At 40.3% G+C, this 27,919-nt stretch overlaps 1 protein-coding gene and 1 pseudogene across 1 annotated transcript; both read left to right on the top strand.

The window, feature by feature from the left end:
* Window positions 1-8,475: 8,475 nt before the first annotated feature.
* LOC107179560 (beta-defensin 128) lies at window positions 8,476-10,177 on the top strand. The gene is given in 2 exon segments (XM_015537180.2): window positions 8,476-8,527; window positions 9,813-10,177. Coding segments are annotated over 2 exon segments (288 nt in total). The 3' UTR covers window positions 10,049-10,177.
* Window positions 10,178-10,257: 80 nt separating this feature from the next.
* LOC102957829 lies at window positions 10,258-26,381 on the top strand (annotated as a pseudogene).
* The last annotated feature ends 1,538 nt before the right edge of the window (window positions 26,382-27,919 follow it).

Genomic DNA, 27,919 nt, shown 5'->3' with positions numbered 1-27,919 from the left:
TATCTAGCTTTAACTAAAGATATATATCTTGTATAATAAAACTGATTTAAAAAAAAATTCACTCCAGGACCATTCAATTTAGAGTTTTACTTTCCCTTCCCCTTCCCCTTCCTCTTCCCTTTCTCTTTCTCCTTCTTCTTTTTTTTTTTCTTTTTAAAGAGAGACAGAGCACCCGAGCAGTAGAGGGAGAAAGAATCTTAGGCAGGCTTCATGCCCAGTGTGGGGAAGCCCAGTCCCATGACCACGAGCTCATGACCTGAGCTGAAATCAAGAGTCGGATGCTTAACCGACTTGAGCCACCCAGGCGCCTCTAGGGCTTTTTTCTAACATAGCATTTGCTTGATGTAAAATGGCTAGTGGTGTGGTTGGGACAACTTGCTTCTCCTTATACCTGATTTTTAATTTCAGAAGATATTGTGCACACAAATTTGTTTAGAGTTGCCTACACAGGGTAAAAACTATAATGGTTGCTTTTGAATTTTTAAAGGTTTTCCCTGATATTAGAAAATTCTTTTGTTAATGTTTTGAAGTCTCTAGATGTCCACGGACCATGAAGAACAATCATAGAAACATGTTCATCATGGCTGGGGCTCTGCCTTGAAGTTCTGGAGTTTGGAATGCTTGGGCGGCTAATGAGAGGATTTGCTTTGGCCACTAGGTGGTGCTCGAAGTCCAAACTACCTGAATGTTTTCATTTTCATTTTATTTATTTGTTTGTTTGTTTACTTATGTTTTTGATTTTAGTTCCATTATAATTAGCGTACATTGTTACATTAGTTTCAAGTGTTCAGTTTAGCGATTCAACAATTCTATATATTCCTCAGTGCTCGTCATGATAAATGCAAACTCTGAATTCGACAGTGGAAAGGATGGAAGAAAGGGGGAGGAAGCATGACTGCAGTGGGTTTTTCGGGGGCTGCAGGAATACTGGATGGAGTGTTTCAACTGGGAAAAATATGCCTAACATCTTCTGTTGCCTCTTGGGCTGATACGAAGGGAATGGATTAAGAACCCAGTTTTGACTAACCTTGAAAGTTTATACATGCTCTCTGAGGTATAACAATTTTGTTGCTTCAAAAGTTTATAATTATCTGTAACTATTGTTTTCAACCTAAAACAATATGGAAAAACTCCAGATGAAGTAGGTATTTTGTTGAGCCATTACCTACATACCTAGTTTGCTCTCTCAGTAAATGAGTTTTCAAAATAACATTTTTACCCTAAAATTATTTTGATTGAAAAAAATCTTTTTTTTTTCTTCATTTTTCTGAATATCTGAAGGTGTATGTGAACTCCTTCTGGGAACATAGGCTTTCCTCCATAACCTGGCCTAGAGGTACCTCAGATCTCTCTGGATTGTTCTCTCAAAGGATGAATGTATCTCTAGTTGATTTCTTTATTTTTAAAATATTTTATTATTTTTTAAAGGGTAATCTCTATATCCAGTGTGAGGCTTGAACTCACAACCCCAAGATCAAGGGTTGTGTGCTCCACCAACTGAACCAGGCAGGTGCCCCTGTGTCTCTAATTTAGGTTTTAAAACTCTCAGAGAAAAACCCCTGCAAATGAGTTATTTCAGGGTTTACTTTCTGGGCTAGATGATACCAATTGTCCTGTGTGAATAAAGTGTCGGTTCAGGTTTGGAAGCTTGCTGGCAAAGTTATGCCCTTTCTGACGGTACGTGCTTTGTTATAATCACTCGGCTGAGTAATGGAATTGTTCTAGATCACTGGAAGGAGCCTGACCTCTGGACACGAGATTGAATATTGTCTTCGTTTCCTATTGGTGCAATTACAAATTACAACAAATTTAGTGGCTTAAGCCCACACAACTTTACCATCTTATAATTCTGCAGTTAGTCCGGAATGGGTCTCACTTGGCTGAAAGCAAGGTGTCAGCAGGGCTGTGTTCCTTTTGGAGTCTTTAAGGGAAAATCTTTCCTCGTCTTTTCCAGCTTCTAGAGGATTGGGTTCTTTGGTCATGGCCCCTTCCTCCTTCTCCAAAGCTAGCTACGTAGCATTGTCAGATCTTTCTTTGACACTGACTCGTCTACCTCCCTCTTCCACGTTTAGGTGATCCTTGTAATCACATGAGACCCATCCAGTTAATCCAAAATAGTCTCCTTATTTTAAGGTCAGCTGATTAGCAAGCTTACTTCTGTCTACAACCATGACTCTCCCTTGCCATGTAACATACATGCACAGCTTCTTAGAATTAGAATGTGGACATCTTTAGGGGACCATTACTCTTCCTACCATAAATATTATTAATGCAATTTTTCCCACCTTTAGAACTCAAAATTTCACATATAGATGGTCCCTGACTTACAATGTTTTGTCTTAGGCTTTTTGATTTTACAGTGGTTGCGAAAGTGATACATGTTCAGTAAAAACCATATTTTGAATTTGAATTGTGATCTTTATTTATTTATTTTAATTTTTTTTGCATTTATTTATTTTTGATAGAGCACACTCACAAGTGGGGGAGGGGCAGAGAGAAGGAGACACAGAATCCCAAGCAGGCTCCAGGCTCCGAGCCGTCAGCACAGAGCCCGACACGGGGCTCAAACTCACAAACCGCGAGATCGTGACCTGAGCCAAAGTCAGACGCTCAACCGACTGAGCCACCCAGGCGCCCCTGAATTGTGATCTTTACCCAGGCTAGTGATGTGTGGTAAGATATCCTCTCTTGATGCTGGGTATCGGCAGTATCCAGTCAGCCTTGCGACCGACCGTCAGGGTAAACAACCGATACACTTAACAGCCATGCTGTAACCATCAACCATTCTGTTGTTCACTTTCAGTACAGTAGTCAAGAAACTACGCGCGATATCCACTGCTTTATTATAAAATAGGCTTTGCGTTAGATGATTTGCCCAACTGCAGGTTGATGTAAGTGCTCTGAGCGCATTTAAGGTCAGCTAGGCTAAGTTATGTTGGTCAGTGGGCTAAGTATATTAAATGTATTTTTGATTTATGATATTTTCAGCTTAGAATGGGCTTATCAGGATGCAACTTCATCATAAATTGAGAAAAATCTCTATAACATGTTTGTTTTTACTATCAATTTTTTTTTATTATTGAGGGAGAAGAGAAATATTTAGCTGAGATCAACTTGGGTTTAGATACACAGAAGATGAAACATGAAGGCATCTGGCATGTCGTTGGTTGATTGACAGATCTGGTTTCTTCTGCTTATGTTTTTTTTTTCTTTTTTAATGTTTATTTATTTTTGAGAGAGAGAGAGACAGAGTGTAAGTGGGGGAAGGGCAGAGAGAGAGGGAGACACAGACTTAGAAGCAGACTCCAGGCTCCAGACTGTCAGCACAGAGCCCGATGTGGGGCTTGAACCCACGAACTGTGAGATCATGACCTGAGCCAAAGTCGGACGCTTAACTGACTGAGCCACCCCGGTGCCCCTATCTGACACTCTTTGAACTTAAAAAAAAAAGTCACTTCAAGTTTTTCAATCATTATTACTAGAGACTTACTCTGACCATCTCTAAGGCCAATCTGCTGAAACCAGATTCACTAATTATCAGTTAACCATTTATTTCTCATAAGTAACATATGATCTTTTTCTTTTATCTTGTGTTCCTCTGACCTGATAGTTCTTATCAATAAAAGCCTCGAAGAATCAGGCAGACATGGGTAGCCATACATCTCACCTGGAGAAAAGTCTGTCTTTGGCATGCTATGGAATGCCGCATCAAAGCCACTGGTGATACCTCTCTATCCACATATCATGGTATTATTTAACTCTCAAAAAAATAACAAAAACAGGGGCGCCTGGGTGGCGCAGTCGGTTAAGCGTCCGACTTCAGCCAGGTCACGATCTCGCGGTCCGTGAGTTCGAGCCCCGCGTCAGGCTCTGGGCTGATGGCTCGGAGCCTGGAGCCTGTTTCCGATTCTGTGTCTCCCTCTCTCTCTGCCCCTCCCCCGTTCATGCTCTGTCTCTCTCTGTCCCAAAAATAAATAAAAAACGTGGAAAAAAAATTAAAAAAAAAATAACAAAAACAAATAAAACTTCAGATTCATTTTTGATTTTATAATATGATCTGAAACACACTGCAGCAAGGAGACCAAATCACGACATTGTTTATTTCATATACTTTCATCTGTTAATAGTTCTGGGGGGGGAAAAAGGAGAGCAATGGTTAAATGGCATATTTAAAGCTACTTAAAGTACTTATATCTTTGAAACGATCTTTTTAAATGTTTATTTTTGAGAGAGAAAGAGACAGAGCGAGAGCAGGGGACAGACAGAGAGAAGAGACACAGAATCTGAAACAGGCTTCAGGCTCTGAACTGTCAGCACAGAGCCTGACACGGGGCTCCAACTCACAAACTGCAAGATCATGACCTGAGCCAAAGTTGGACGCTTAACTGACTGAGCCACCCAGGCCCCCCCAGCACCTATATCTTTAGTATTTAAGCAAATATCGTTTGTGAACTGGTATTATCACGAGACATTTGTATGCTTTTTGTGTATTGTTTCACACTTATTGTCCAAACACACACACACAAAAGTTCCAAATGTGCATTTCATAAAATATGACACATTCCTGGTATACTTGGGCCTCAGGAGTGCAGTGGAATGAGAATGAACAGTAATATACAGCACATTGCAATCCTAATTGGGTCCCTCAATCTTAACGTAATAAATCTATCTTGTGAGGCAATTTATGGATTAAAAGCAGATTCTCTTAAAATGAACATTGTATTTCTAAATTTATATCAACCTTCTGCAAGAAGCACATACATACTTTGTTTCTATGATATTGCTTGCCTATTTTCTACTGGGTCATTTGTCATTTTGTTATTGATTTGTAAACACTCTTTATATATTATGGATTTTAATCCTTTTATGGTATAGAATGCATTTATAAATTTTATTCTACTCTGATTATCTTTTTTTTTAAGTTTATGTATTTTGAGAGAGGGAAAGAGAGAGAGAGAGAGTGGGGGAGGGGCAGAGAGAGAGGGAGAGAGAGAATCCCAAGCAGGCTTCATGATGAGCATGGAGCCCGACACAGGGCTGAATCCCATGACTGTGAGACCATGACCTGACCCAGGTCTTACACTGGCTTGAACCCTCTCCTGCATGCATTTTGTTATAAAGATGTTACGCACTTTATGTAGTCAAATCTGTCACTCTTATCATTTTTAATAATTCTCCTTTGTCCTCATTATTAGCTTTATTTCCTTTGAAGTTATTTATCCTTATTCATTTAAGTTCTTCTTTTATATTTTTTATTTTTCTGAAACTATCTGGTGGCATATATTTAGGCATAATGGTGGATAGCAAACATAGCCGAATATGGTTCTTCTGTATTGGGTCATGTCTGCTTGGCCAATAGGCCTGTTTCTTGAATCAGAGAGATGAATGTAGACTTTGTATGCTTATAAGTGTGTGTGTGCCCAGGGAGTGTTGACTAGCAGACTCTATTTTAAACTGAGTGGCTGAAAAGCAAGCAAGCTCACTTTATTTCATCTTACTTCTTACACAGTTGTCAAAATAAATGACTTTTGGAGTGTGATATCTAGAAGGCTAAACATCAGTATGTTAACAACAGAGGCAAGAGTATAGGTGGTCTATTTTCACCTTTTTTGTTTGTCTGTGTGTCTGATTTTTTCTAGCATGAAGTGTTAATTCAACTTCCTCACATCTCTAAAGAAAGAACAACAGAAGAATCTTGCTTGAGTCCTCCAGTCTTTGTAAAAGGGAATTAGGAATCCTATTCCTTGTCTGGATTTAGCTTATTCAACATTTGGGGAAGATAACATCTTGAGTAGAATTCAGAGGATATTTCTAAGAAATATAACACATTTAAAGTTCATTTATAAGTAAGGTATTAAAAGCAATTTGTATGACTGTGGGTCACAGTGGGAGGTGCAGTTACAAACGTTGATGGGTGATTTTTCTTTTTAATGACCACAACTAAAATGCAACATTTAATTATGCATCCCAGTCTACTCAAGGGGAAATCTCTTGCTTAGCCACAAAGGGCTTTGAAAATGAGACTGTGTGCTTTTTGTGCCCCATAAGGATTGCAAAAGATCTCTCTGATATTAAAGAGTTGACACAGGTGACAAGGAGTTGACCAACAAAGACTTAGGAATCTATTCAAGCAGGCAAGAGATATTACTTCCAGGATGTAACAATGTCACCTGTGAAAATCAGAAATACGAATTCTCTCAATATAGGTTGCTCTCCGAGTGGTGAGTGGGATATAAGGAGGTGGGTGGGAGGATGTCCAGTCAAGTGCATGACCAATAAATTTTGTGAACAAAGCAACATCTTGTATTTGAATATTTTGTCTTGGCCTCCCAAAGACTGACCCAAAGGAGGCAACTGCCCAAAAGAGGCAAGTTAGCTAATAGCTAAGGCCTTTACTTTTAGGTTCATGGAGAACCTGGGTTGATCATGGGATCAACCTGGGTTGATCCTAGTTCATTCCCTACTAGCTGTATGACATTGGACACATTAGCAATTTCCTAAATCGTAGTTTTCCAACTGGAAAGAGAGAGGTATTAATTTTGTACTTCATAAATGCAAAGGCTTAAAGTAAGTGATGTATACAAAATGCATTTGTCATATAGTAGGCACATGTAAGAGGTCATTGAGCTGAAACCAATGAGGTACTGGTGGGACTAGTACAGATCTGGTGGGGCCACTGGTCAATTCTTGTTCCTCATCTTGAAATATCAGTAGCATTTGGCACTTCCTCCTCCTTGACAAATTTAATTCACTCTGGTTACTGGCAAACATAATATGCTATACACAGTATTCATTCCTAACCCTAGCTGTAGCCTGAACCCTGTGTTGTGATACAAGTTTCATTACCATCAACAAATATTTATTCAGCCTTCACATATTCCCAGATTCTTTGTGGTCACGGAAAGCTATTTGGGTGGGCTGTAATTCAAAATTACTGTAATTACTAATTACTGTAAATTCAAAGTTCTGGTGTCCAGAAATTGGAAAACATGGTAAACAGAATTCTTTAGGAAATGTCTTAATTAACTTCATTACTGTCTTGGGTATTTTATAGAGCAATAATTTGTTTGGTTCTTTGCAATCATTCATTCCGTAATTACACACTGAGAATATAGCATGGGTTTTGTGTTGTGCATTAAGAACTCCAAATTGAACAAGGCCAGTGGCCTGCCCTTGAGGGGCTCATAGATTATTACAGATGAACAAATAATTGGAACGTGACGTATTGTGACCGCCACCAAAAATATGGACAAGATACAGTGTTGACAAAAGAAGGGAGTTTGCAGCATATTTAGTTGGGTCAAGGGAAACTTTCACAGTTGTGGAGATGACTGAACTCGGTTTGGAAGGCAAATTAGGAGCTCAATAGGGCCAGCTTGATGGACAGGATGGGAGAGCATGATATAAATTTGTGAAGGGAGATTTATTTTTTATTTATTTATTTTTTAATTTTTTTTAATGTTTATTTTTGAGACAGAGAGAGACAGAGCATGAACGGGGGAGGGTCAGAGAGACGGAGACACAGAATCCGAAACAGGCTCCAGGCTCCGAGCTGTCAGCACAGAGCCCGACGCGGGGCTCGAACTCACGGACCGCGAGATCATGACCTGAGCCGAAGTCGGCCGCTTAACCAACTGAGCCACCCAGGCGCCCCAAGAGAGATTTAAATGTGCAAAGAAACAGGTTGTGGAAGTAACAAGTTGGGTTGAGGCACCTACACCACTTTGGCAGAAACATAAGTGGTTCTCTAAAATGCCTAGAGAGGTGAGCAGAGACTAGCAGGGGCTAGTTCACAATGAGTTGAACACTGTGCTAATGAGATCTGATCTTTTTTTCTTTTTTTTTAATTTGCTCTTTTGAAAGACTTCATTTGTAGAATTGCTCTGTACTGGAGAAGACTTCATTGGAGACTCCAAAGTAATACCAATCTATCTGAGCAAACCTTAAGGCAGTCTTAAGATGCATTAAGACTAGATGACTTTCTGGAAGTTTCATACGTAAAAATACTGTTTTTCCTATGATAGTTTCATACAATAAAAAAATTACTATTGGATGTGTGTATCTGTCTGCCTTTATCAGCTAATGATTTAATCTTCCAAAAGTTGGCACCAGCTGGATGGGACATTGGAACAAGAGGAATAAACTAGGACTGACTCACACAAATAAGGACATATGACCAACCAATTGGGCTGATGGCCCAGGTGGAGAAATCAATGTTCCTGCTCTCTGGGAGCTCACATCCTGAGTAAAGAAGAGTGGGTGTGATGCGATGGAACATTCTGTAACTGTGAACTCCAAATATGGGAATGAAGGTAGGGTAGACTTGGATTTCCTGTCCGTCCATATGGGTTAAAACGAGAGCTCCGAATGCTGATAGCACCCAAAACTCTAGTTTCGTTCTTGAAAGACCGTGTGTGACAGAGATCGCCGGGCAACGAAATTGTGCTGCCTGTTTCTCTTGGGAAGTCTGTAAACATGAAGCTGTTTCTGGTTCTCATTGTGCTGCCCTTTGAGGTCCTACCAGCAGGTAACTTGTCCAAATGTACCATGAAACCCTAGGAGATACTACTCTGTCTGTAGGAGCGGGGCCAGGGCCTTCAGATTGTTGCTGTCTTGCCCATGTCATCAAAAGTACCCACTCTCCCTGAGTCTGTGTCTTAGAAGAAAGCATTCAGGGTGGTAAGAAGACATCAGGGCTGTACTCTTGGAAGTCCTTTCCGAAGGGAGGCATGAACCCATCCTCTAGAATGATCTGTGTAATTGAACATAGTTTTCACACAGGACCCTCACCATGCCTTTTTCCATCCAAACTCATTTTCAGCCTATGCTACAACAGTAATGAGAACAGTACAAGCTTTGGAATCATGTAGATGTGAGGTTAAAATATATCTTGACCACTGATTAGTTGTATGAACCGAGCTAATTATTCCCTTTGAATTTCAGTTTTCTCATCTGTCGATTGAGTATGGATGACCCAGTTTCATAATGATTGAATTTCATGTGAGGAAATGTCTCTTTTCTCCCTCTTTGTTCTGTGAGCTTGTCCAAATATGGGTACAGGGGCAAATAAAGATTAGAAACAGGCGATTTAGGACCCCGTACAATACTCCGAATAGTTTGGATCTCTAGGGAGATGGGTACTCATGGAATTGGGTTTGATTCCCTGGGCAACACATTTATTTGAGACAAAAAGGAGGAGAGAGAGAGAGAGAGAGAGAGAGAGAGAGCAGAGCCAGGAGGAGCATGGTTATGAAAACACAGAGGCTGGATAAAGGAAGTTCTCTGCAGCATTTATTGCGGAGACCCACAAGGTGTTGGCAAAGGGAGATTTCTGCTGCCCGTGTCAATGACTGTGAAACCCACTGTCTCTCTTAACTTAAAAAGCCCTGTCTGTGATACTCTTTTAAAGGTTAACTTGGCTTTGAGTCATGCCACGGTGGCAAGTTGGCACTCTTTGGGGACACTGGACCCGGGTAAGGCTGAGCGAGTACTGACTTTGGGGCATGGGAGACAGAGTCAGATTTGCCAGAGCCCAGGGGTGGGACATAACAACAGTTGGTAACCATGCGTTGGTCTCTCTTTTCTGGTCATATAGGTTCTGATGTTCTCAGAGATAACTGGGTATTGGCTAGGAGCCTGGGGCTTTGATGTCCTTAAGTTGGGATGATTTGCCAGGAGGAGGCGCTTCGTTTTCTCTCACCAGCATACGGTTGACTTTGGAACCACAGGAGGCCAAAACTTACAGGAACCACACACGCCTTCTACTCTGCCTCCGGAACTAATCTGCGTCCAATGTTGTTTTCTGTGCACAGATACGGCACGACCCAGGAAATGCTTTAGTAATATAACAGGCTACTGCCGGAAGAAATGCAAGATGGGGGAAATCTACGAAGTGGCTTGTTGAAATGGGAAATTATGTTGTGTTAATGAAGGCGAAAACAAAAAACACAAGAAAGCCCCAAAGTCACCTTCCTTTTTGGTACAGCCTGATGGGAAGACGGACTATGTTATTTTACCCACCACCACACTTCTTACAATCCAGATATGAGTCAGGGGCTGGCTCCGCTGGTCTCCACTCTTCCTAAACCAGAAACACCACCTCTTCTGACATCCTGGGGCAAGAGATGTATCTACTTCTGTGACCTTGATTCTCCACATAATAAAGTTTTTTTTTTTTTTTTTTGCTTTGCTCTGGATTTATTTATTAATGTATTCACTTATTTTTTTGAACACTTTAAACATAAAGGAATAGTTATCATGTTCCAGGCATTCATCACGCTGGTAACGTGGGTGATGTAGAGATGAAAAGAACATGTTGGTAGAGGTGGAAGTTAGCACTTAACTTTTCCGCATCGTCTGTGCAATTTCATAGCATTTGAAATATTGCTCCTTTTATTTATGTATTTTTGTTTTTGAGAGAGAAAGAGAGAGAGAGAGCATGTACTTGTGCACGTGAGAGGGGGAGGGGCAGAGAGAGACAGACTCTTAAGCAAGCTTTGTGCCCAGTTGGGAGCCCACCATGGGGCTCCACCTCACGACCCTGAGATCATGACCTGAGCCGAAATCGGGAATTGGACACCTAACCGACTGAGCCACCCAGATGCCCTACTCTTAGTCTAAACAGATCTAAATGTCCCAGCTTTGTGTGCGGGGGTGGGGGGGGTGGTGGTGAATACAGGGGGTTTGGCTAACAACCAAGAATTCATTAGAAGAAGGCATGATATTGGAATATTTTCACAGCATTTATTGGCCAGGTCTAATGGACAGTAATGACAGCTAGTGATAATTTCAATACAGGTTACCCCTCCTATCCAAAAGTAAAGTTGATCCTAGGAGACCTTTCATAGGCCAAAATGGTGTAAAGTGAAGAAGCAATTACCACGAACTTATATGGAAAAGTATTTGAGTGTGCTGGACCCAAAAAATAACCACTCTTAGGCTTTTCAGATACCTTTGGACACATCTTGCTAATGGATGCACAGAATAAATCAAGATAAAGCACTGATGCCCCCAGACACAGTCCAAAGCTATGATGGTTTCATGCTGAGATGCTGAATGTAGGTCCTCGGAAAGGAGCTTGGCGGGGGGGGGGGGGGGGGATGCGGGGGGGTCCACTCTCACTGCTCATGGTGCCCACAGCCTCTGTAATGGTTTGCTGCAAAACCAACATTGGGTGCTATTTTTGCTTTTTGCCTTTTTAATGCAGCAGGCAATATCTTCTTCAGATCTCTTGCAGTTAGTGAAAACAGGTAGTAATGCAGGTGTTTTGTAGAAGTGAAGTCGCGCAACTGGGAACTTTCAAAAAGTGGGGGACACCTGTACGTCATTTGAAGCTCATATAATGTGTATGGTCCATTTCCTTTTTTAGTAGCAATTTGAACATTCAGTTGACGCAATTTTAAGGCTCTTTTACTCTTAGAATCTTTAAAAAAATTTTTTTTTTTTTTTTTACATTTTATTTATTTTTGAGAAACAGAGTGAGACAAAGCGTGAGCGGGGGAGGGGCAGAGAGCGAAGGAGACAGAATCTGAAGCAGGCTCCAGGCTCTGAGCAAGCAGTCAGCACAGAGCCTGATGCGGGGCTTGAACCCACAAACTGTGAGATCATGACCTGAGCCGAAGTCGGATGCTCAACCGACTGAGCCACCCAGGCGCCCCTACTCTTAGAATCTTTAAAACTGTTACATATTCAATAGTTTGTGAACAGTGAAATTTACAAGCTCTCAGTTTCAAGGTGAATGCGGTCTGCGGGTCTGATGTGAAATTCAGTGACCATAGTTGAGCACACTATGTCCTATAATTGAAATGGGCTAGGACAGTAGGACTTAAGTGTTCTCTCTCTTTTTCTCACATACACTCACAACAAAACAAAAAACCAAAACCCAAACCCCCAAAACCACTAGGTCAAGATGAAGAGGTAATGGGTGTGTTAATTAACTAGATGGGGAGAGAGTCCTTTCATGCCATACACATATATCAAAGCACCATGATGCACACTTTAAATATCTTACAATTTTTTTAATTTTTTTTTAACGTTTATTTATTTTTGAGACAGAGAGAGACAGAGCAGGAACGGGGGAGGGTCAGAGAGAGGGAGACACAAAATCTGAAACAGGCTCCAGGCTCCGAGCTGTCAGCACAGAGCCCGATGCGGGGGTCGAATTCACGGACCGCGAGATCATGACCTGAGCCGAAGTCGGCCGCTTAACCGACTGAGCCACCCAGGCGCCCCAAATATCTTACAATTTGTAAGTCAATTCTGCCTCAATAAAAACTGCAAATAAATAAATAAATAACTGTGTGGAATTTAAAGCCTCATACATGAGAGAGACATATTTAAGAAGCTTCTCATGAGCGAGGCAAACTTTCAGTAAGTGATGATGCCCTCCAGATGAACAGAACAGAATATTTTGTGGTGACATCCATTAATGTTGCTTGGTTAAAGTATTGGCCAGAAATAACTTTTGTGGAGCTGACATTTGCTCATCTGAGATAAAGAAATCAATGGGCCTTATCCCTCCATGCGCAGCACCCAGCTTGTCTCACTGGGACAACAGAGAGACACATATTTAGGTGGATACGTTAACATTTTAAGAATCTACGAAGATCTTACTTTTAGTCGTTGTGGATTTCGAGAATTCTGGAGACATGTACAGGAAACCAGGACCAGACTAAATTGTAGAAATTTAGAAATTATTTTGTTGATGATTTCGCCATAGGAACTAATGTATGACTGTTTCAGTCTAACTCTCAGAGGGGTTTTTCAAGGGGCCCAGATAAGAAAGCCCGTTCTTTATCTCAATACTTCATAAGCCCCTCTTTTTCAGTATTCTGTCACTGTGGATCACCAGAGGCATTTTTAGGGAGGGTCCATTTTGTCACCATGGTATGAAGAGGGATCTTGTCCATTGTCTTTAATCTATGTGTGTCCTCTATTCTGTATGAGTCCATTGATAAATTAGATACACGAATCTGTTTTGGCTTAGTTTCAGATCAACCAGTGAAGTGTTGCCTGAGTCAGGAGCGAGGTGTAATGAACTGAACAGATGAATTAAGCCTCAAACTCCGCTTTGAGTGGTGGACCTAATCTTTGCTTGGACTTTCCCCCTATGATACTTTTTGTATCCCCTTTATACTCATAGAAGAGTGGATGTGGTCAGTATTGTTAGATACATTTTTTTTTGGTCCTTATTTTTATATACAAAGTTAAGTTGAAATCCGATACTTTTATTATGTATCCTGTGGCACAGGCAATATTATTAGTGCCTTATTTCTTTTGGATCTTAGAACACTCTCTGAAGTCTTATTTATAGAATATTGTGAAATTTCCAGAATGTTCCAGATACATTTTTCTAAGAAGTCTCAGCATTTGGGACCACTATCTCTTTGGGGCAGGGGGGGTCTTGGACAATGATCATGAAAGGTGCCAGAGATAGTAATCATTTCCCATCCACATTCACACCTTCTTAGAAAGTTTGCTCATAGCCTTTCTCAGGGAATCTATTTCAATACGCCCTGGCAAGAGAGTAGAGGGCCAGAGAACCTTATTATTTTGACTACGAGTAATTGGACCAGGGTGGATGACAGATGTATATGTAGAGACTGAACTCTTTTGGATATCCAAGTTGGGTCCTGGTGCACTGATGAATAGGAAAAGATAGAGAAAGTGAGGGAGGGAAGGTGGGAGGGAGGGAGAGAGAGAGGGAGAGATTTCTAGTTACTGGTTCTAGACCTGTAGGCCTCATGTAATTACTAACATTTCTTATGATAGGTGGGCTTGAGTGGGCGTATGTTCCTATGACCTCATATCTAAGGCATGAAAATTGTGTATAGGGCAAGTTTTCAGGCACAGAGGTACAAATAGAAGGTTTGCTCATTAGTAATACTTAATTAGTAAAGACTAGGGTGGGGTGCCTGGGTGGCTCAGTTGGTAAGCATCCAACTTCAGCTCAGGTCATGATCTCTCGGTCCGTGAGTTCAAGCCCCGTGTCGGGCTCTATGCCCAACAACTAGTTTTAGAGATAACCAAGTACTTAAGAGACGCCATGTTCAAAGCAACTTTATGATGATATTTTGTGTTTGTAGTTAAGTTCTAATTTAGCTTCGATTACTCAGTGGCCCTTGGGAATATGTAGATATTCATTGACCCAGTGTGATACTTTTCAAGCTTTCTAAAAATAGCCAATAAATATTAGAAAACATGATCAGAGCACCTGGGCGGCTCAGTTGGTGAAGTGTTTGACTCTTGATTTTGGCTCAGATCATGATCTCATGGTGGTGGGATTGAGCCCCAGGTCAGGCTCTCCACTGACAGCATGGAGCCTGCTTGGGATTCTCTCTTTCCCTCTCTCTCTGCCCTTCCCCCACTCATTCTCTCTCTCCCTCTCTCAAACTAAATAAACATAAACAAGAAAAAAAAAAAGAAAACACGATCAAATGAGTGGAAAATGATTGTATGGAATAATAATTCGGATATTATTAAATAATCCCTCTCAAATAGTGCAGGTTAGATAAATGTGAAAAGCCCAGATGCCATTAAGTAATATTTCCTGAGTCCAAGAATCAGGTCATGTAAGAGTTACGTACATCTGAAATCGCTACCTTATGTCAAAATGGAAGCACAGAAATGATAGTACAGCTGTCTTGTAGCACTTTTTTTTTTTTGCTATCTTTCAACCTGGTAAGCGTTGGAAGGCAATTACCTATAACTTCTACAAATAAAAATGAATTACAATGTATAGTTAAAGTATAGTTAACCAGTTTGAAGTAGTAAAATGTAAATTTAGTAATGTATCTGTATTCTTTAGTTAAGGTTAGTGGTATAAGCATTGCCATGCTGGGAAAGCTCCCTCCCTCCTAGAAAAACCACATTTTATTTATTTTTTTTATTAAAAACATTTTTTAATGTTTATTTTTGAGAGATAGAGAGAGAGCGCGCATGAGTGGGGGAGGAGCAGAGAGAGAGGGAGACACAGAGTCCAAAGCAGGCTCCAGGCTGAGCTGTCAGCACAGAGCCCGACGCAGGGCTTGAACCCACGAACCGTGAGATTGTGACCTGAGCCAAAGTCGGACACTTGACCGACTGAGCCACCCAGTCACCCCTATTTATTTTTTTAAAGTTTATTTCTTTATTTTGAGAGGGAAAGAGAGAGAGAGGAGAGAGAGGAGAGAGAGAGAGAGAGAGAGAGAGAGAGAGAGAGAGAGAGAGAGAGAATGCACATGCAAGTGGGGGAAGGGGCAGAGAGGAGAGAGAGAATTCCAAGCAGGCTTCGAATGCTATCAGTGCAAAGCCTGATGTGGGGCTCGAACCCATGAACTGTGAGATCATGACCTGAGCTAAATTGAGTCAGACGCTTAACTGGCTGAGCCATCCAGGTGCCCCCAAAAAGCATATGTTAAGTAATATGCAATTAATGACTTACACAGACACACAGAATATCCCCCAAAGTTCGCACAAAGCCAATCTTTATTTTAAAAAGCTAATGTACAGTGAATATTGGGCATTACCCAAATTAGAAACTGTGGGGCTTCAAAGGACATCATGGTGAAAATGTAAAGGTTATCCACAGAATGGGAGAAAATTTTTGCAAATCATGTATCTGATAAGGAATTGTATCTAGAATATATAAAGACCTATTGCATCTCAATAAAAAAAAGACAACCCAATTAAAAAGCATACAGAAAATGGCCCCTATCTTTATGTGCATTAGGGCAACTGGTAGTGCTGGGAAGTGGATACATAGCTGTCTGTTGTCACTGTTAGTGACCTCAGGTCTGTGGAACGGGACCTTAAAGACAGCCAGAATGGGTGAAATGGTGATAATGGGGGGTGGGGTGGAAGGCTGCTCTGGAGGCCAAAATCTGTCGTCAAATTGAGTAAGATTTTGGTGACTTCAGTGTGCCACGTGATAAAATCTTAAAGGCATGGATCAAACTGAATAAGGGTTGGTTACCTTTAAAGATAATGATAAAATTCTTCTAACCAGCTAATCATTATAGAAGCATTGAGCAAACCAAAGGAAGGACTCATGGAAATAAGTGAAGCTAAAACTAAAGTCAGAAGATCTCCAAGCAAACCTCATCTTGAAGTGACTGATGAGCATAAAAATGATACCAAAAAAGATCTGTTTATATTAAAAACTTCCCAACTGATGAAACTCTTGATGACATACAAGAGTGATGAGAGATAAAGGCCAAATACTATATATTCAGATGAAAAGAACATTGCACCAAGTATTTAAGGGATCAATATATGCTGTGTTTGATACTATTGAATCTAAGAAGTTTGTTGAGACTCCTGGACAGAAGAACAAAGACAGGGACCTGATAATACTTTTCAAGGAAGACTACTTTGGAAGGAGAAGCAGAAGCAGAAGAAGAGAAGAAGAAGAGAAGAAAGAGAAAAAGAAGGCAGAGGGAGTGAAGGAGGAGGGTAGGGAGAAAGAGAAGGATGGTGAGGAGGAGGAGGAGAAAGAAAAGGAAAAAGAGGAAGAAAGAAGGCAAAATGAAAAGGCTAAATTACATCCCAAACAAGAGAAAGAAGAAAAACAAAAGTTAGCAGAAAGTGCTGAAATGAAATCTCTTGCAGAAAAGATTGCATGCTTGATGAAATTTTGGGGCAGCTTAGATGAAAAGACCATAGAGAAGATTTGCATATTAAAAAAAATTTTTTTTAATGTTTTATTTATTTTTGAGACAGAGAGAGAGACAGAGCATGAACGGGGGAGGGGCAGAGAGAGAGGGAGACACAGAATCCAAAGCAGGCTCCAGGCTCTGAGCTGTCAGCACAGAGCCCGACGCGGGGCTCGAACTCACGGACCGCAAGATCATGACCTGAGCTGAAGTCGGATGCTCAACCGACTAAGCCAGCCAGGCACCCCTTGCATATCTTTTTCTTAAATCATGGTGAAATAAAATGGATGGACTTTGTCAGAGGAGCAAAAGAGGGAATGATTCTATTTAATGAAGGAGCTAAGGAGACATTGGATAAAACCAAAGATGCAAATGATGGTAACTTATAATAAAGGAACAGAGAAGTGATCTGGGAAGTACTAAAAGGAAGACATGGAACCAGAAGCATTGAAAAAAGTCATAAATCTGGGATGCCTGAGCGGCTCAGTCGATTGAGCATCTGACTTTGGCTCAAGTCATGATCTCACGGTTTGTGAGTTTGAGCCCGGTGTCGGGCTCTGTGCTGACGGTTCGGAGCCTGGAGCCTGCTTCATTCAGATTCTGTGTCTCCTTCTCTCTCTGCCCCTCCCCCACTCATGCTCTGCCTCTCTCAAGAATAAATAAACATTAAAAAAAAAGAGAGAAAAGTCATAAATCAATAAGAACCCCTAAATAAGTGGAAGTCTAAAGGTCTCAGCTTTAAAGGACAAAGAAAGGGAAATAAAGCTGTCTGGAATGGGCAAAGAAAAGTTCAGTCTCAGGGCAAGAAAACTAAACGTGATAGTGATTATGAACGTGATAAAAATGGCGCAGCTGGCCGAGGAAAAAGAGCAAGAGCAGAAACAAAGAAGAAGCTGCGTGGAAACAACAGAAAACAAAACAATGGTCGCTGGCGACCAGCAAGTATAGGAAACAAGTTTTTAAGTCATTTTAATTAGAGATTTTAAGCTGCTTTTGTCTTTGGAGGCTTTTAGAAAGAAAACTGAGGGGCACCTGCGTGGCTCAGTTGGCTAAGCCTCTGACTTTGGCTCAGGTCATGATCTCATAGTTTGAGAGTTCAAGCCCCACCTCGGGCTGTCAACACAGAGCCCACTTCGGATCCTCTGTCCCCTTCTCTCTCTGCCCCCTCCCCTGCTCATTCTGTCTCTCTCTCTCCCTCTCAAAAAGATAAATAAACATTAAAGGGGCGCCTGGGTGGCTCAGTCGGTTAAGCGTCCGACTTCAGCTCAGGTCACGATCTCACGATCTCACGATCCGGGAGTTCAAGCCCCGCGTGGGGCTCTGGGCTGATGGCTCAGAGCCTGGAGCCTACTTCCGATTCTGTGTCTCCCTCTCTCTCTGCCCCTCCCCTGTTCATGCTCTGTTTCTCTCTGTCTCAAAAATAAATAAACGTTAAAAAAAAAAAGATAAATAAACATTAAAAAAAAAAGAAGAAAACTGAATTACGTCCCCTTCAATGTCACCTGTCAGAAAGGAAAACTTTTTTGTTGTTTAATGTGTCTTTTTTGTTATCCAAATGACGATTTAAAAAAAAAAAAGTATCATTCTGTTTGTGTTATTTAAAACATTTTTTTTAATGTTTATTTATTTTTGAGAGAGACAGAGACAGAATGCGAGTGGGTTAGGGGCAGAGAGAGGGAGTCACAGAATCCGAAGCAGGCTCCAGGCTCCGAGCTGTCAGCACAGAGCCCGACGCGGGGCTCAAACCCACGAGCTGTGAGATCATGACCTGAGCTGAAGTCGGATGCTCAACCGACTGAGCCACCCAGGCGCCCCTCTGTTTGTGTTATTTGAGATGATTTAAGTATCAAAAGAAAGATTCTTCCACTAAATTGCTTTTATAAGCAATGAGAATGTGTTAGTACAAACTAATAAAATATATATACAATATGAAAATTAAAAAATGGACAAAAGATCTGATAGATATTTCTCCAAAGAAAATACATCACAAATGACCAGTAAATGCATGAAAAAAATACGCAACATCACTAGCCATCAGGTAAATGCAAGTCAAAATCATAATGACATAACATTTCACTCTCACTGGGATTGCCATAATCAGAAAGGCAGATAATAACAAGTTTTTTTTTAATGTTTTTAATATTCGTTTACTTTTGAGAGAGACAGAGACAGAGTGTGAGCGGGGGAGGGGCAGAGAGGGAAGGAGACACAGAATCGGAAGCAGGCTCCAGCCTCTGAGCTATCAGCACAGAGCCTGATGTGGGGCTTGAACTCATGAACCGTGAGATCATGACCTGAGCCAAAGTTGGATGCTTAACCAACTGAACCACCCAGGTGCCCCTACAAGTCTCAGTGTGGATGTAGAGGACTTGGAACCCTCATACCCTGCTGGTGGGGCTATAAAATGGTGCAGCCATATTGGAAAACAGTCTGGTGGTTCTTCAAATGTTAAACACAGATTTAAAAGATCTGACAATTGCACTTCTAGTTATATATGCAGAGAAATGAAAACATACTTCCACATAAAGACTTGTGTTCATAGCACCATTATTGATAATAGTCTAGGTCACATGTCTGCACCCTAGGAGCAACTTTGTTTTTTTTTTGTTTGTTTTTAACAACTTTGGATTGTACAGACTCATTCCTACAACCAAAATAAGAATTGTGTTGAAGAAGTGTTTAGAAGCCAATACCCTGACAGTTGTCCATGACACTAGTTTTGAAATAAGAATTCAGGAGCAAGAATAAAGAATTCTTCCTTTCATGTGGCTGGAGCTAGAGTAGATTTTCAGGGACAGAATCAGAGTAATTGGCCTAGCCTTAGAGATCCCACTAGAAAGGGAACAGGCGTGTTGTGAGGAGACACTGCACTACAACCTACAGTGCTTGATTTTTGAGGAAACGAGAGACACCGCTCTTGGGTTACAGTTCAAGGAAAAAATTCGATATTTCTCAGGGCAATGTCTCAGCTTCAGAGCCACCTCAATGTGATCACACCACATTCCCAGGCACAGAAGACACAGTCACCTTTCCCTCTAAGAGTGGGCTAGGTGAGGCAGAGAGTGAATTGGGGCATGAAATTGTAGCAAGGTCAGTGGACGGTAGGTGACTTGGGCGACTGTATGGAAGGAAGCAGAATCAGCACCCTCTATAGTAGCTTAAACTAAGGAAGATTTATTTATTATTTCAACAGACTTACTATACACATCCAGTGTCGGAGGCTGCTGTCAGTTTGGTGTATTGTCAGGATCTCACTGAGCTTCATTTGTCAACTCTGCCGTAACTGTTAAAACTGTACTACTGGCTCAATCCATGGCTTCCAGAGTTCATTTAAGGGGCTTACATCAGCGGCTGATGTTGCGATAATGACACAACACAAGGACATATACCGTCCTTCAGGGAATGACGTCACCACCACCCAGTTTCTCATGTCACTGTGGGCTGAAACCAGGGAGTCATCCTCACTCCCACCACCTCCAATGAATAATCAACTACTATAAATCATAGCTACTAAATACCTCTCAAATCTACCCACTCTGTTCCATCTTCACTATCTTGACTTTGGTCCAAGCCAGCTGTCTCCTAGCCCATTGTGGTATGTTGTATCTGTTCTCTCCCTATTTTCTCCCAGTTTCAATGCATTTTATTCACTCAATACAGAGCAATTTAAAAAGTGCAGACTTGACCACGTTATTCCCTGCTTAAAAATTTTTTTTTATCTTTCCATTGATAACTTTATTATTTTTTTTTCCTGCTTAAAATTCTTAGTGGCTTCGCTTCCTATTCCTCTTCAGTTAAAGATGAAAATGGTCTACTAGCCCCTGCCCTATTAGTCCGTTGGTCTCCTTCGCCCACATCTCCAACATCATCCTGTGTCCTGCAGTCTGCCCACGAGCCCTGTTTTTTCACTTTTCTTTCTTTGCATGTGGATGTCTGGTTGTTTAAGCACCATTTGTTGAAGAAACTACCTTTTCTCCATTGAATTGCTTTCCCTCCTTTGGCAAAGATCAGTTGACTATAAGTATGTGGGTCTATTTCTGGGCTCTCTATTCTGTTCTAGTGATCTGCTTGTCTTTTTCAACAATGCCACACCATCGTGATTACTGTAGCTCTATAGTAAATCTTGATGTCTGGTAATGTCACTCTTCGAGACTGTTCTCTAAATAATGTATATGTTTTCGCAGTGATGTGTAAGCACCAAATTGGCACACTTTAAAATTATTTATGATTAAATAAACGTATTCTACAGGGAGAATTCTAGAGCTTGGAGAACTCCAAGTTTTACAGTCTGCATTGGTATGTGCGGATTCTGATACACGCATTTGTTTTAGGAACCAGTTCATGATGATTCCGCTTGCTTCAGGTCCCGTTGATGTTTCCAAACCCTCAAGTGCTATCTATTTCCGTGTGTAAATAGTGGATTTGAACTTAACAATGATCCCGGAGTGATTGTAAAGATACAAAGAAACAGCACTAGTGTTAGTTACTTCAGTTCTGTCATTCTGTGTGATCACTTTTGTGTTTATCCAAACAGTGAAAGATAATGCAAGTTGTAATATTTTTGTATGGTTAGTACCAATTTTAATTCACATATGAAATATTTTTATGGATTTGAATTGTATATTTAAGATTGAAATTTATTCTTCTTTTAGGTTTTATTTTAGTTATTTATTTAAAAAATGTTTTTAATGTTTTTATTTTTGAAAGGGGGGGAGGGGCGGAGAGAGAGAGGGAGACACAGAATCCGAAGCAGGCTCCAGGCTCTGAGCTGTCAGCACAGAGCCTTACATGGGGCTCGAACCCATGAACCATGAGATCATGACCTGAGCTGAAGTCAGATGCTTAACCGACTGAGCCACCCACGTGCCCCAAGGTCTTATTTTAAAATAAAAAAATAGAGATGCCTGGGTGGCTCAGTCGGTTAAGTGTCCAACTCTTAAAATTTTTTTTTTTAACGTTTATTTATTTTTGAGACAGAGAGAGACAGAGCATGAACGGGGGAGGGTCAGAGAGAGAGGGAGACACAGAATCTGAAACAGGCTCCAGGCTCTGAGCAGTCAGCACAGAGCCCGACACGGGGCTCGAACTCACGGACCGCGAGATCGTGACCTGAGCCGAAGTCGGCCGCTTAACCGACTGAGCCACCCAGGCGCCCCAAGTGTCCAACTCTTGACTTTGGCTCAGGTCATGATCTCACAGTCATGAGACTGAGACTGGCATCATGCTCTGTGCTGGGCTCGAAGCCTGCTTAAGGTTCTCTCTCTCCCTCCCCCTCTGCCCCTCTCCCACTTGTGCACTCATGTGCTTGCTCGCTCTCCCTCAACATAAAAGAAAATAAATTAATGAAAATTATTGCTAATTTTTACATGATTATTACAGGCAGATTTTGTTGTATGTTGTATTTTATTGCGTGGCAATAAAAAGTGATCCACTCTCGGTGTCAGCTATGCGAAGGACTCCCCCCTACCCTTTTCTACTCCATCTTCCATGGGTTACTATCTCTGGGGAGGAGAGAGGGAAAGAGTAAATCCCTCTTTATGCGACTGGGCCAACACTGCAACATGCTCGTGCTCTGTGAGGTAACTGATGTGTTTTGTGTGGCAGGTGTTCAAATCTTAGCTTGTTCATGGGGTACCTGAGGGATTCTTTGAGACGCTCTTCAGGGACCTCCTACTGCCCAATTTCCCCTCCCCCCCCCCCCCCCCCCCCCCACCGCCTGGCATTACTGAGATAGAATTGATAGGTGACATTGTATAAGTTTGAGGTGTACAATGTGGTGATCTGAAACATGTATATATATTACAAAGTGACTACCCTAATAAGGTTAGTTATCACCCCACATAATAATTATTCTGTTTTTGTGTGGTGAGAACATTCACGATCTACTGGCTTAGCAATGTTCAAGTATCTAACATAGTATTATTAACTGTAGTCACCGTGCTGTATATTACATCCCCAGAGCTTAGTCATCTTATCACTGAAAGTTTGTACCCTTTGACCAACGTCTTCCCATTTCCTCCACCCCAGCTCTTGCAACTACAATTCTACTCTCTGTTCCTGTGAGTTTGACTTTTTCAGGTGTTACGTATAAATGAGATCACTTGGTATTTGTCTTTTTCTGTCTGAATTATTTCACTTGGCATAAAGCCCTTGAGGCCTATCTGTGTTGCAAATGGCAGGATTTCCTTATTTTTTAAAGCTGAATAGTATTTCAGTGTGTGCGTGCGTGTGTGTGTGTGTGTGTGTGTGTGTGTATGTGTATCTATGTCGCATTTTCTTTATTCATTTATCCATTGACAAATATTTAGGTTGTTTCCACGTCTTGGCCATTGTAAATAATATTGCAATGAACATGGGAGTGCAGACATCTCTTTAAAATAGTTTTAGGGGCACTTGGGTGGCTCAGTCGGTTAAGTGATGATTTCAGCTCAGGTCTTAATCTCAGGGTCATGAGTTCAAGCCCCACGTTGGGCTCTGCACTGGGAGTGGAGCCTACTTAAAAAAAAAATAGTTTTAAAATTTCCGTTGGATATATAACCAGAAGTAGGATTGCTAGATCACATGGTAGTTCTTTTTCTTTTCAATTTCAACTTTATATTATTATTTTTTTAGGTAGGTTTATTCAACTAGGTTTTTTGTTTTTTTTTGTTTTTTTGTTTTTGAGTATAGTTGACACACGATGTTACATTAGTTTCAGGTGTACCACTGAATGATTTGACAAGTTTATACATTATACCATGTTCACCACAAGTGCAGCTACCATCTGTCCCTATTTTTAGTTTTTTGAGGAACCTTCCAGAAGGTTTTGAGGAACCTTCTGGAAACCCTTCCACACAGTTTTCCGCAGTGGCTATGCCAATTTGCCTCTCCACCAGCTGTCACACTAGGGTTTCCTTTTCTCCATATCCTTACCAGCCCTTCATATCTCTTATCTTTCTGATGATGGCTGTTCTAAAAGGTGTGAAATGATACCTCATTATGGTTTTGTTTTGTATTTCCCTGATGACTCGTGATGTTTAGCACTTTTTCTTGTACATGTTGGCCATTTGTATGTCTTCTTTGGAAAAAATGTGCATCCAGGTATTTTGCACACTTTGAAATTGGGTTGTTTGAGTTTCTGCTTTTGAGTTGTATGATTTCCTTGTGTATTTTGGGTATCAAATAATTAAGGGAGTATTGACATCATAGCAATATGAATATGAATAGAAATTTCCAAAAGTGTTGAGTATATTTTGACATTACGGTCTTTAAATGGGGCATTGGGGATCACTATTTATCAGAGGTCAAGAAAAGACCATGAGTCCACGTGTCACAAGTAGATAAAAAATGACAAAACCACTAACCATTAGGAATGCAAAACACATTCTTTATTAAGATAGAGAAGACACTAAGCAAATACCTTCCACAACTAACTATGGAACAAAAAATGACTGAAAAGACATTTAGATTCAGAGATTGATTGTAGAAGATAAAACATGATAGAATGGATACATCCCAGAAGACTACTGCCCCCCGAGTATCAGTAATTGTATAAATTTTAATTCTAAGAATTTAAGAACTAAATAATTGAATTCTTTTTGTTTGGCTGTTTGTTTATTAATTTTTGAGAGCGAGCACATGAATGGGGGAAGGGCAGAGAGAAAAGGGAACAGAGGATCCGAAGCGGGCTCTGAGTTGTCAGCACAGAGCCTGATGTGACTCAAACTCACGAGTCATGAGAACATGACCTGAGCTAAGTCAGACACCCAACTGACTGAGCCACCCAGGCACTCCTAGAGAATTGAATTCTTAGGTGGATTGGTTGGTCCCAATGTAGTTCGTAATATAGTTTGAGCCAGTCTGTAATAAGATGAGAAAAATTGGAATAATGCAATGAGATTTTAAGTAATTTGAATGAATTCAGTTAAAAAAATTCATCCTATTTTTCCCTGCTATGTCATGTGTACATATTTCTTGAAGGTAAAATTTCACTTTTGGAATCAAAGCCGACATATAATGTCACTTTTGGTGACATTTAAAGATAACTTAGTAAACGATGGTGATAACTAAAATTAAAAAAAAAAATTTTTAATGTTTTATTTATTTTTGACAGAGAGAGAGAGCATGAGTGGGGAAGGGGCAGAGAGAGAGAGAGGGAGACACAGAATCTAAAGTAGGCTCCAGGCTCTGAGCTGTCAGCCCAGAGCCCCACGTGGGACAGACCGCGGGATCATGACCTAAGCTGAAGTCGGACGCTCAACCGTCTGAGCCACCCAGGTGCCCCTAAAATATTTTTTTCTAGGCAAGCCAGGACTAGAAGAATCATAAAAAAAGGTGGATATAAATGAAAAGCAAATGTCAGTTTTTAAGCCATACAAAATCTCATGGCAAGACAGAGGATCATATTGAGAACAAACTGTATGAGGGACAAGTGTGTAAACATTTCTGTGTATGATTTCTTTGTTTGTTTTCAAGTTGTGTTGTTTGACTTTGGTTTATATATCATCAAAGTAATGTTACTATACATGTAATAATAATTAATGGAGAAAATTGCATGGTCACCATGTGTCCTCATTGTCTTCATATAATCAAGGTTCTATTTATGTACTCATCTAAGAAAAGTGAGAAGGTTCATAATGTAAGAATGAATGTACTATATTCCAGAAATTTGTGGGACACTTCTAAAGCTGTGTATAGAAGGAAATTTGTAGCTTTAAAATGCTCATATTTGAAACAAAGGAAGGCTGTAAATAAGAGAGATAAACATCACCTAACAAAGTTAGAAAAAGAAAAGCATATTAAAACCAAGAAAGTAGAAATATGACATTCTATTATACACCCAAAACAGTGAATTTTATGGCACTGGAAGTTGGTTGAAAAACAAGTGGAAATAAAAACATTAATAAAAGTACTAAAGAAATGGAAGCTGGATCAAAAATTAACAAATAAAATTTAGTTTTTGTAAAGACTAATCAAATTGATAAGCAAATAGTGAGACTTACCAAGAAAAAACAATAAACAATGTCAGAAATGAAAAAGGAGACATCACTACATATCTTAATAAGCATTAAAAAGAAAAAGAAGATATTACAAATTATTTTAGGGCTGATACATTTAAAAATCATAGCAAAATGGGAGAAACAATAAAAACAAAAATATGAGTTGACTAAAAACATTACAATTGTCCTTTTAGCTTTTAAAGACACAGCCTATAATTAAAAAAATTCCTATAAGAAGTTGAATCTCAGTTGATTCTATCAAACATTCAAGGAAGAAATAACATGAGAGGCTCTTAGATAAATAGGAAAAAAGAGAATATGACCAAATTGGTTTTGTGTTTAGCTTTTAAAATCTAAGTAAACTTTTTTTTTTAAAGAACAGTTTTAGATTTATAGAAAAATTACAAAGGTTGTACAGAGAGCTTCTGTATACTCCTTAGCCAGTTTCCCCTTGCTGCTAACATCTTATATGTCACGGTGCATTTGTCACAGCTAAGTGCATTAGCATTAACTAAGCCCTACACTTATTCGAACTTCAGTAGTTTTTCCTTAATGTCCTCTTCCTGTTCCAGGAACCCATCAGGGTATCACATTACCTTTAGTTGTCATGTCTCCTCAGCCTCCTCTGGTTGTGACAATTTCTCAGAAGTTTCTTGTTTTTGACAAATTTGACATGTTTGAGGAGTACTGGTCAGATATTTTGCACAATGCCACTCAGTTTGGGTTTTTTCTGGCGATTTCCTCATTGTTAGGCTGGGGCTGTGGCTTTTAGGGAGGATGGCCACACAGGTGAAGTGCTGTTCTCATGACGTCATTTCACATGCTCATACTATCAACAGATTTCCCCATAGAATCTGAAGCATGGTTTTATCAGGCTTCTCCACTGTAAAATTACCGTTTTGCTCCTTTCCATACTCTACTCGCAGGAGGTAAGTGACTAAGCACAGCCCATACTGAAGGGAGAGGCAAAGCTCCCCCTCCTTGAGGAGGGAGCGTCTACATAAATTTACTTGGAATTCTTCTGCACAGAAAATCTGTCTTTTCTCGCCAATGTATTTATTTAATTTTTCAGATCAGTGTGGACTCCTGGATTTTATTTCTACATTGTATTACAATCCAATGCTATGTTATTTATTTTATTAGTCAAATCATCCCAACTTTGGTCGTTCAGAATTCTTTCAACCTAACTCCTGTGTCCCATTAACATGCCCCAGCCTTCTCAGTTTTAAAACACTTTCTGGCTTTCTGGCATTGCAAGGTGCTCTGGGCTCGTGTGTATTCCCTGCCCCAGCCCTAGAACGGGAGATAAGAGGGTGATTAAGAGAGCATATGCCACAAATTTGTGTGGTGGACGTTACCTTGGTGCAATGACGTAAGGAACAAAACTGGAAAACGAATGTGAAATGTAGTGGGAAAGGACATTTTTCATGTGAATCATATCCAGAAGGTATATCTTTAAGAATTAGGTGGACTGTATACATGAATTATCATTATGTCATCTTGTATTTCAAGACAGCAATAAAGTCTCATGCAATTGAAACCAATTCCTAAGTCCTTTACGTTTCCTCCAAACTTCAAAGGACTCCAGTCTCCAAAAGGATCCATTACTAGTGGTAACACGTAAAATAACAACAAAGGAATAACTAAAAACTTATGTCTTGGAGTTATGTATTTATTTCTGCCTCTACCTTATATAGTGAGCTCCATAGTAGTGGAGTTTTATTCATCTCTGTCTTCACAGCTCACTGCTTTTGCATAGGAACTAAATAAATTAGATTACCCCATAGTTTGTCTTTGGGAACCTATTCATCGACCAAACAAAGTGCGTGTATATTCTTCTGAAACGTCCTGTTCCTTCCATTTGTTGATTTTGTTCTGTTCATGCAAATTGCCTTCTCACTAACACTTACCGGTTGAAATCATACACATTTTATAAGGCACCACTTTAATCTTAAATTCACTTGGCGATTTTCCCTGAATACTTGGCTTCACCTTTGCCTCTCCTGAATTCCATGACAACTTCCTTGAGTTTCTTGCTATAGTTTTTTTATGTGCTGGTTATATCCCCTTTCTAAGGGAGAGGTTCTGAGTTGTCCTTATCAGTTCATCACTTGGTGTATTGAGTGTTCGATCTCTGATTAAAGAACAAACAAGTCAGAAAACTGGCAATGAGCTTTATTAGAATCTACTGTAAGGTCATTCTGGGGAGGGGGGTGGTGTCAAGGAATCAGAAGGAAGAAGATGTGGACCTCTTCAGCTTACTTTATTAGAATAGGTTGAGAAGTAAAGGAACAGAAAATTGTACTTGAT

This window comes from Panthera tigris, chromosome A3 (genome assembly GCF_018350195.1).
Source record: "Panthera tigris isolate Pti1 chromosome A3, P.tigris_Pti1_mat1.1, whole genome shotgun sequence".
Lineage (NCBI taxonomy): Eukaryota > Metazoa > Chordata > Mammalia > Carnivora > Felidae > Panthera > Panthera tigris.
This window is presented reverse-complemented; position numbering and strand designations above follow the sequence as displayed.